This window comes from Antechinus flavipes, chromosome 2, assembly GCF_016432865.1.
Source record: "Antechinus flavipes isolate AdamAnt ecotype Samford, QLD, Australia chromosome 2, AdamAnt_v2, whole genome shotgun sequence".
Lineage (NCBI taxonomy): Eukaryota > Metazoa > Chordata > Mammalia > Dasyuromorphia > Dasyuridae > Antechinus > Antechinus flavipes.
Genome location: NC_067399.1, coordinates 592,688,617 through 592,699,978, shown reverse-complemented (window position 1 = coordinate 592,699,978; position 11,362 = coordinate 592,688,617). Strand labels below are relative to the sequence as shown.

Here is an 11,362-nt window from a genome sequence, read left to right as displayed (position 1 = left end):
AAAACAGCTAATATGTGTTTTCCTAGCCCCTTTCATATAACACATATTGAGCACTTCTAACTAGTCTTACATTTTTGTTATGTAATGATTTCAAGTATAGTAATTGATAATTTTCATAAATCAAATTCTCTTATTTATATAAATACTGGTAAGCTTTAAAGTGCCATGAATACAGACTATCTATAATGGAAATTGTACATATTAGACTGAAAGCAATCAAATTTAGGCATTTTGAAATTTCAATGCTATCTACTAAACAGGGTCTTAAAATCTTAAATATTAAGCTATAACTTAAAATTATTATACTAAATGATTATCCATATAACAAAATTTCTTTCATGAAACAGTTTAATACAACAAAAAGGCATAAATAATACAGAAACGTGGTCTTAGAGAGAAAATATGTCATCTGTTTAATGAAAAAAGTACAAAGCTTTAGAAAAAAAGACATTAGATTTCAGTGCATACAGTATAAGCATATACTTTGGATCAGTCAGTTTTATACTTCTCTTGGTTGAAATAAAGACCATTCTCTCACAGAAGATTTCAACTTCATTAACATTATTATACTGCTTGAAGATGTAAAAATATTAAAATGAATAGTACAGTATAAAAATATTCATCTGTCCACATAAAGTACTTTACAAATATTTTCTTTAAAACAATTCTAACATCATATATATCTAGAATTACAGTGTTCTATTTAAATAGAATTTTGCTGCATTTTATCTTTAGAGAACTCATAATAAGAAGAAATCAAAAGATTCAACTCAAACCTTTGGAATGACAGATATGGAAAAGACAGCATGGCAGTCCAATTACATACTCTGAAACTAAATTCTGAAACTTTTTTATATGATACAAACAAGAGGAAAAGTCTAAGTCTCCTCAATTTGTCCAGTTCAAGGTTGCAGTCTGAAGCAATGTCTTAAATTGTTCAATTCAAAATAAGAAGTTGAAATCAGAGTCAATCTTAAATTATCCATTATCTATATGTAGATTACTACAGTAACTTTAAAATCCCAAGCTAGCTTCCTACTGCTGTGTCAACTGATATATATGTTTAGGGAGATAATGATTCACGGTAACAAAGTCATCCTGTTATTCTCTGATGCTTGTGTATCTAGGTAAGTCTCCTCAAATATAAGCACATAGTGGTAAAATGAGTTTTGTATGCCATGTAAAGACTAAGGATTAGAATATGCTGAGAAAATAAGGTGGTGGTTGTTTTTTTAAATGGGTATATCTGAATAACGGATTTTAATAGCGTTCATTTAGGGAGACATTTTAATCCTTTCAGAGAAAAAAAATATATCTATATCTGGGGCTTAGCAAAGTGTTGCAGACCATATAACACTGGGTATGCATTACGTGCATAAAGCCACTGCATGCTTCTCCCACTCACACAAAGACTGTTAAAATACCTATAACAATCATATAGTTATATGAATGTCCTATAATACTTCAGTAAGCAGGCTTTTATTTTGTGCCTTTGCTATGAAAAGTTAAATAAAATGAAACCACCATGCAAATGAAATACCTACTCTTCAGTTTCGAGATGCTGAGATTTCACTTACTTTTAAGTTATTGGGGGAGAGAGAGAAGCACAATGCATTAGTCTTATCCATATCATTGTCACACAAATGTGTGGCAAGTTTACTTGTAAAACAAGTAAAACAAGCAAACAAAACTAAATAGTCCAAACTTGCACAGAGACAGATCACCAGCGCAATGAGAGCTACAGAATGCATGCTATCCAAAAATAAAGAAATCTAACTCATATGAATTCAGTTAACTGTTAAAAGGGCATATTACTAAAGTGTTTTCTGATTGTTGTTTTGTTTTGTTTTAAAGCATTAGATTGATAGTCTAGGTAGGGAAGTAAATTTAGAAATATCTTATTCTGGAGTTTTTAGTAGAACAAAATGTCCTCTGCTACACTTGAAAGCAGCATGCCAATGAAGAAGAGGTACACATCAAACAATGGCTAACTACAGCTACGCAAACATTCCACAACAAGTATCTGGGGTTTTAACTTTCCAGCTCTCACTTCATGATATTGACCTTTGAAAATAATTAAACCAAATCAACAGTTAGGAAGTGAGAGAAGTGCATGGTGAAGACTTGAACAGAGACTTCCATTTTATTTGAACTATTTACAGGAAAAACAGCAAATCACAAACAGCTAGTCTGACCTTAATTTTTAACACAAGAAAGATCCAGAGTTTATTCATCACATTGATTTTGAGTTAAGACATGACATTAAGTCTCTAACTTTCAAAATTATTTCCTTTTATATTACTCTACTGAATGAATTTTTTTTAAAGAAGTTTTTTTTTTTTTTTTTAAACCAAATTAACATATTGCTACACATATTCTCAGGATCCATTTATTTCAGGTAAGGAATTGTGAGTCATGTAAGAATGAGGAAAAGGGAATATTGCTTATTATTAACCAGTTGTAGCTAATAAACTGAATGTTTTTCCTGAACTGCCTGTAACTATAAAATATCACTCCAAGTTAAATCTGGAAAGGCTCTCATTTTGCAGATGAGGAACCAAAGCCTATGAAGATAAAGTATTCTTCCTGAGGTCACACAACCAGGTAGTGGCAAAATCACAACTGCAATTCATCTCTCTGCTTTCTAATCCCAGAATTTTCTCCACAATATCATTCTTTAAATATAACACCAACTCATACCAAAGCTGATTTTTAGAATGGGACTTTATGGTAAAACTGATGAAGACCATAATCATATGGGCACAAAGAATTGATAATTGAAAAGGTTTTAATACTAAACTTGACAATTTTGGATCACAACTTAATGAACACTATCTTGTTTTTATAATAGTGCCTAATGTAATGAAGGGAAATCAGGATCACTATTACATGTTGAAGTATGTTGTCAAGGGGTGGAAGTAGTCCCTCTATGTCTGTTTTATTTGGGTAATAGTTTATACAATGCCACATATGTGTTAACAGGTTGGCCAATTAACAGTTTCTAGATCTCTGGCTATTATTAAATCTTTCGTACTTGAATATTCATGAAACTCTTTAAGAATTCCAAACAATCCTGGGCTCAGGAATTCATTTTAAAATGTGTCTTTCAACAAGGTCTTAATTATATTTCTAAGGATAATTAAAATAGCAATGTTAGAACAGTTAACATTGGAAAGTTATTGAACTCCCACAATGTGAGGTTATAATAACTGGATATATCTGCCAAGATGTAAAATCTCTCATGGTACTCTGGGCCCCTGTATGAAAATTAGGAAAAAAAGAGTATACAAAATATCTAAGAAATGAATCATTAAAAATGAATTTTTTTAGACTCTGAATGATACAGCAACAAAGCTTAGAAGACAATGTAACTAAAATATTAATGTTCAATTTCAGCATTATTATGATAAAAACAGCATTTTTAATTGCCTTTAAACGGAAATCATTGCTAAGTAATTTTAAAAATTAGACATACTGATAGACTGTTAGCTAACAATGACTTTAATTATTATCAAAACTTTAAATAAAATATAAAAGAAGAAAATATTTATCTTTGAGTCTAAATTTTAAAAAAGGAAAATGAATTTGGGAAAAAGTATATATTTGGGAATATTTGGGAAAAGTATATATGAGAAATTTCTTATTTGGTTCTCTATATTTTAGATAAAATTGTAACATGTTATAAAATTTAGAATGAGATTTATCTACTTTAGGTTAAGCAAAAGGGGACTGGTATATTATTGGACATTCTCTTTAGAAAGACTCAACAGTTAAGTTCCACAACATGGATTCCACAGGCACTGTTATGCAATGAAATATCACTGTTTTTATGTTCCAGCTTACTAAAAAGAAATTCTGTCCAAAATAATTTTTTTCTTAAAGATCTCAAAGTATCTAAATTAATAATGAAAGAGCAAAAATGACAAGATCAATCCCATTTTCAAACTTCTTCAGAATATACAGTTTAGGAAAGCTGAAACTGGTTAATAAGAAGGCACAAAATAGAAAGCTGTTCCAAAGACATCAATGTAATTTGTTTTTTAAATCTGCAAAACAGTAGTGTTTACTTTGCCATAGTTTATCTTGAGGATGTCTAAAAGATACAGAATACTCTACTATGTTCATCTACTTGAAAACTGTCTTCCCATGTAACTTAGTGACAATTCAGTTAAAAATATGTTTAAACCAGTTAAATATAAGAAATAAGTGCCTTGAATCTTAATATAGACTAGTGGTATTTTTTTTTTTTTTTTGCATCAGAAGATAAGAAAAAAATTATATAGTGAGGTTTTTAGTTTTTTCTAATATCATTTCTTATTGTATTAAAACCTGACCTTTATTTCAATATTATTAACTTAGAATTGAATTTATCACAAAAACAAATGGAAATAAGGAAAAGTAGTAACTCTGTAGGTAGGCCATTATTTAAAAAAAAAAAAAAAGGATAGTTTCAAGAATTTCAATTTGCCTTCTTACTAAATATTAAGAATAAAAATTGTTAAATGAGCCAAGCAATCACAGCAGCCTATTGTGTACTATTTTTTTTTCAATCTTATGTTTAAAATCAGCATTGCCTTTTCCTTGTAAAAAGATTAAGCACTTAACCAAGAAAGGACAGTATATTTAAAATAAATATTTGTTTTTAGCATGAACTACAGCAACACCAAGTTCATGTGAATAAAATGAGGAAATTCTAATTTCTTCTATCTATACAATAATAATAATAATAATATATTCTATACAATGCTGCTACTATTACAAAAGATTTTTTAAAAAACCCAACATGGCAAAAATCAGCAGAATGAATTTGTATAAATACTACTTCTATATAGACTTTTCTTTAAAAATATTAATTTATTTTGTTAAAAATGTGTGCAAGTACCTTATCATAGGCATTTATTAACATTCCTTTTCATCAAAAGTTACTGATTAACAACACCATCACTGGGCAAATTAAATTAAGCAACTGCAAATGTGCAAAAGGCAACGAATACAGCAAAACTGAAGAAATATTACTCCAACCATCTACTTTTCCTTCTTCATGTAGGAAACATGCTTCAATCTGATCATCTGTTAAACTTCTATTCTCTTCAGTATTAAGAATTTTAGTTTTGTTTTGAAGAACTTATTCTGTGGTTTATTCACCAATTTGATTAACCTCTGATAAATGTGTTATCAATGAGAAAATAGTTGCATCTACCTGTGTGATAATTATTTTTAAGAAGTATGCTTTAAAGATATATGAAGACATAAACTTAGTCTGAAAGAGATAAAGAAAAAAAGTTCTAAAAAATAAAGTATCTTGAATATCTTTTAATTATATAAAAATAATATACTTGTAAATAATTACCATAAGAAAATATTTCTGATATAATAAGTATTCTTTTTGAGAGCATATAACTAAGAATATTTGTAAATATATTTGCCATCAAAAATACTTCTGAATTAAGTGTAATTTTGGAGAATACATGAAAGGATCCATGTTCTTTTGGAATAGGAAAGGAATGAGCCAGAATATTCTCATCCTGTCCCAACTAGAAAAGATAAATACAATAAATCAAGTGAGACTTTAGAATACTGTTCTTTCTGGCCAAGTTCTAATACTAAGACAATAGGAATAATATGCCATCTTTTGGTATTAATGTTCATTTCTTGCATTTTATGAAAGAATGTATGAGCTAATAAGACAGAGAATCCAAGGTTATTGTTTCCCACATATTATATATTTTGAAATCTTTTTAAAGGATGGATTTAGCAAAATAAACAATCTAACTGCAATTTCCCAATTAAGCTAATTCCTTACTAGAATTTCAACCATGAGAGATAACAGCAGTTAATTATTTCAAATTGACAATTTACATGGTAAAATAGGCCAATAATACTTATTTATATTTTATATCTTGGTACTGTTACATAGATGCAAATCCCTTGGTATTCAGTCTCATGAAAGAAAGAAAAAAGGCATGCCTCTCCATATACTCAACAAGTATTTGTCAACTAAATCAATAAATATAGTTCCCTTAATGTTTTTAAGGACAAAACATTTGATCAAATTGTGTGCAGGTTCAGTTTTTGTAGAAAGTAACAGATATGACAAACCAGCTCAACAATTAACTAAAAGGTGTCAGGAAAAAGCCTTGAAGATATTTTTAAAATTATAATTTAGGGGAAAATGTCATTCTCATCCTAGTACATATTTTACAGTTGCTTCAACAGTATAAAAGAATAAGCTTTTATGGCTTACAAATAAAAAAGCAACCTTTCTAAGTGTTCTCAAAGGTTGTTCTTTTTAGTAAAGAGAAAAGAGAGATCATCAGAACAACCTAAATTCAGCTTTGACAATATGGAGAATTAGTTTGTAGAATACAAATACAATACAATACAATACCTATTGACAGTAGAGGAATGTTTCCACTTTGAATATTTAAAGAGTAATTTTTAAAAAATAATGCAAAATTAATAGAATTTTAATTTTGGAAGAGAGAAACCAAAAGACGTCAACCAAATATATTTGCACTTCATATTAATACAGAATAAAGTCTATGAGGTAAAAACAATGTTAATCCTATTCAACTGCCAGTCACACTGAATTCTTTTAATAACATTACTATATATAGTAACCAAAAAAATTTCTTTTCCTTGCAAAACTAGACCATTTACTGGACCACATTCATTGTTTGGTATGACTATAGTAAGTACTTCGGCCTAAGTTCAAAGAGTAGCTTTCAAAAAAAGGATCATCCAAATGCAATTTCTGCATTTTTTGGTAATATGGCTATCCTCTTCATATAAGGCAAACATGATATCTAAGAGCAGCACTCAATTTGCATAAAACAGGTAAATTTATATTTTAAACATATATTTTAATTCAGATATTCAGAGAAGAGAAGAATGAATAAGTTCATCAAGTTCCTCTTTAAGATTTTACTGTGATAGACAAACCATTTTTAATTAAAGAAAGAAAGAATCTATGCTTTGGAATTGGATATTTTACAAAATTGCAGATCTAATCTTGGTTCCTATGAAAAATATTGTGGATTTACTGAAAGATACCACAGAGTTTTAAAAAGGCATATTAAATAAAACACTTCCTATTTTATCAATTGCACCTAATTTTACTAATCCTAATATGGACCTCAAACATGATTTTTCTTTTTAGAATATAGTTATTACACAGCCACACTCCACACAGAGCCATAGTCCAAACAATAACTTAGGACTTAGCTAGCCCACAATGTGGATATTTCTCCATATAATAAATAGGTAGAAAATTAACATTTAAAATTCAATTGAATTTCAAGTTATTTTGTCTTAAACACTAGGTGATAAGGGACAGAAGGAAAGCCATCTGTTTATGTATAAAAATAGTGAGCAATAAGTTAAAGTGACTGGCTGAATTGTGGAGGATTAACTATCTAAAACACATATCTCAGCTCTACTGGAGGTGTGTTACTGTGGTGTGTCTTTGCAATCTGTAAAGGCTGACTAAATAGAATTCCTTTCATCATACAGGCATTGCTGTCAGCACTACAGTAATAGAGACACACGCAGATGGACACAACTAATTCAAATGACAAGCAACTATAGGGAATCTGCAGTGATATCACAGGTTGTTTAGAAAGATTCCTAATTTCTCCTGATGGAGTCTGTCCTTCAAGAAGCCATTCATTACCTGGGAAATAAAACACATAATCATTAAGATCATAAATATTTACATGTAAATAGAGAATAAAGTTCTTTTCTATTATGCATCTATAGAATATCTTCATATTTTTCCTTTATGTAAATATACCAAACATAAATCTCATTCTATTGAAATTAAAATGTGTCAAATACTGAAAACAGAATTATCTTAAGTATTTTCTGTAATTTTATACTCTTATATTATTTATAATCTAACCTTTACATTAGCAAAATTAAATATTATTTGAAAAAATGCTGAATAACTTGAATTTTCCATAGTTATGTTAGACTCTCCAAAATTATATATTTTAATAAAAAACAGTCAACATAAAAAAGACAAAATACTTGGCCTGGAAATGCCCATGATTTTGTGACAATGAATTTCCAATCTTGTTGATTACTTAGAAAGTGCTGTGTTGGCTAGGAAACAAGGCAACCAAGATTGTTAAGAACTGCACGTCATTAAATAAGTTAGGAATACACTGAAGCAATAAAGCATACAGCGTTAATACCATTGTTTTTTGTCAGCTATTTTGCATTGTCAGAAGCCATATTCATTGACTTTTGTTTTCAGAATCGTGAAGTTGTAAATTCAACTTTCAAAGGAGACACTGTAATGCAGAAGAAAGAACGCTGCAATAACAGTCAAGACAACTGAATATAAGTCCCAACTCTGCCCCTAATTATGATTTTTTTTAACCTCCCTGGGTCTCAGTTTCCTGAGATTAGCATATGATGTTATTGTAACTTCTCTTACTCAACCCAACTATAGGAAGGAGAGATATCACTCCCATTTTTCAGATGAATCAATGGAAAGAGAATTGGTCCTCCACACACTTAAGAATTATACCTCAGTTTTTCTGACCCTTCATTTATTGCTCTTTTAATATCTCTGTTGATTATGATTTCATTGTATAAGCTTAACAAGAAATGCTGCACATGATTATGTTTCTTCAGCTGGCAATTTCTTACACTTAATGATGTGTCAATTTAAAAAGAACTTCTCAACATAATTTCATTCCCTTTTAAATTTGAAGCTGCAAGCATGGCTTACAGGAGGAGTCCTTTGGAAATTTTAAGAGTTCCACATATTAGTCAGTTTGTTAGAATAGATGTAATAGCTTCCTGACATTCTTATCCAAGTGCCTTTCTCTATTTTGTCTTTTTGTCAATTTTCTTCCTGTTTCTCCAAATGAGTACTAGAGGGCTATATCCTAAAATGACAGAATTTTAGAATCTACAAATCTAATAATAATCTCAGCTTACAGATGAGAAAACTAAGGTACAGAGAATTTGTCACTTATTTAATGTCACACAATTAAAAAGTAACAGGGCTGGACCAAGAATTAAAGTCTCTGGACGTTCGATCCAATGATATGCAATTTTCAGACATTTCTTAGTTTAGATTTCTCTGTTCACAATGGCTCTTTTCAGCAAAAATTTAATACAGAATAAAGTCCATGAGGTACAAACAATGTTGATCCTATTCAACTGTCAGTCGCACTGAATTCTCTTAATAACATTACTATATATAGAAACACACATACACACACACAAAATTTCTTTTCCTTGCAAAACTAGAACAAAAACAAGAACAAGCATTCAGAAGTCTACATTCTTATTTATATGGACAATGATTGATATGTGCTTTAGGTGGATTAGACTACCTTTTAGTAAATAAGAGGAAGAATTTCAAAGAATAGCCAAAATGGCTATTAAGGGTAGAGAGATTAATAGGTATATTAAGTTCAGAAATAAACCCAGCTCTTCTGACTAAAAATGTAATGGCTTTTCACAGAATTCTGAGAAAGAAATAATATAAAAGGAAAAAGTCAATTATTATAATTTAATAATAATAATTGTAGCAAAAACTAATAGCTGGGCATTTGTATAGTGCTTTATGGTTTACAAAGCAATTAATTTGTTATCTCATTTGATCATTACAATACTGGAAGGTAGGTTCTATTATTATCCCCATTTTACAATGAAGAAATGAAAGTTGAGAGAGTGACTTGCCTAACATCACACAGTTAATAAGTCTGAAGCAAAATCTGAACTCAGGTTTTCCTGATTCCATGTCCATTGAATATGTAAACATTTGTATCATATCAGGTAATAAGGGAAAAGGAGAAACATTAATATGTTATGTCATTGGCAATGTCAATAATGTACTCACCTTCAGCTGTTAGAAACCAGAAACTAGGTGCTCCTTCTGTTAGTTTTGTTTCTGCAGGAAGATCTAATCTTAGTATAAACTGAAGATTCTGACCAGGAGATACAGTCAATGGTGAAAGCTTAACATTTGGAGAAGATTTAGGAAGTTTGGGTAGCTTCTGTTTTTCTGGAAATGGGCCATCAACAACAGCAGTTTTGAAATTGATGATAGGGAGCTATAAAAAAATATTTTAAAAATCACTAAGCACACATTTGTTTGATGGGTTATTTTATTTATAATATATCTACCTGGAGTAGAAAGAAGAGCAGTAGAAATACCCACAAGTTCATATGATACAAAATTCGAAAAAGGAGGCAGAAATAAAACCTGTGGTCTCAAGTAGATAAACTCCAACACACAAAGTGTGGGCAATAAAGAAAGTGAATTAAATCAAAGAGACAATTTAAAATTAATAATTAATAAATAGAACAAAGTCCAAGATTGGAATACAGTTTAGGAAGAATATACTTTATAAAATAGGAACAAAAGAGAGTACAGCAGCACCATATATTAAGAAGAAAAAGCTAAGAAACCAGAAAGAAATCATAGAAATAGAAATATCTTCTCTTTGGTTAGAACAGTCAAGAAATTGTTAACTTCACCTTTTAAATAGTGGAAGAGGCAATGAAGACCTGGATGCTGATTCTTACCAACAAAAAGGAAATCATTGCTACAACAGATGCTATGTAATTATTCATTTTCTTTTGTGAACTTCTCTATTCTTTGTTTCATCAAGAACTCTTCCCCTATCCACAGTCATGAAACTTTGTTCATTTTTCTTTTTATTTTATTCTAACCTTTTATTGAATTAGACCAAATTGTAAGAAAATTCATCTTGAAGAATGTTCATCTAATTCTCAATTTTATTCTTTGGAAGTTTGTGGATTGTTCAATTTTTCCTCCCTCAAATTAAGCTTTAAATTTTTCTTTTTTTGTTCTGCTAATTGGGGTATTTTAAATTGTTTTAAAGAGTTATGTGATGAGACTTCTGGGGGGTGGAGCCAAGATGGTAGAGAGGACACATATTTCTTTCTGACCTTCTCCTACAACCCTCAGACTAATTAGCAAACCCAGTCTCTGAATTAGCTCTGGACTGGCAGAATCCACAAATATTGGGAGTGCAACAAATTACCAGCAGAAGATAATTTCGAAGATCTCCAGAAAAGATCTGTTTCAATTGGAAATGGGAGGGAGGCAGCCAAGCTTAAGCAGCTGAGCACAGATGACAGTGTAGAGTCCCAGGGCAGTGCAGACTCCATGGGGTGGACAATCTACGGGGAGGAATCTACAGGAATCTACAGCAGTGTTGGCCGCTCTGCCCTGGTTGCAAGCCAGTAGATCAGCAGAGAAGTTATAAAATATCCAACATAGACATAAAAGGTAAATGGTGAACTCCCAAACACCAAAATCACGGGACCTAGCCACACCTACCCAGTATCAGGAGTGAATCAGCATTGACCCAGG

At 30.5% G+C, this 11,362-nt stretch overlaps 1 protein-coding gene across 2 annotated transcripts in view; it reads right to left on the bottom strand.

Moving 5' to 3' along the window:
* Positions 1-330: 330 nt before the first annotated feature.
* Positions 331-11,362, bottom strand: part of NHLRC2 (NHL repeat containing 2) — a 66,370-nt gene continuing 55,338 nt past the window's right edge. For both annotated transcript variants that reach the window (XM_051981471.1, XM_051981472.1), the window contains exons 10-11: positions 9,860-10,073; positions 331-7,672 (exon numbers count right to left, since the gene is read on the bottom strand). In XM_051981471.1, coding sequence (XP_051837431.1) covers positions 7,416-7,672; positions 9,860-10,073 — 471 coding nt within the window. In that variant the 3' untranslated portion in view covers positions 331-7,415. The remainder of the gene's footprint in view (positions 7,673-9,859; positions 10,074-11,362) is intronic.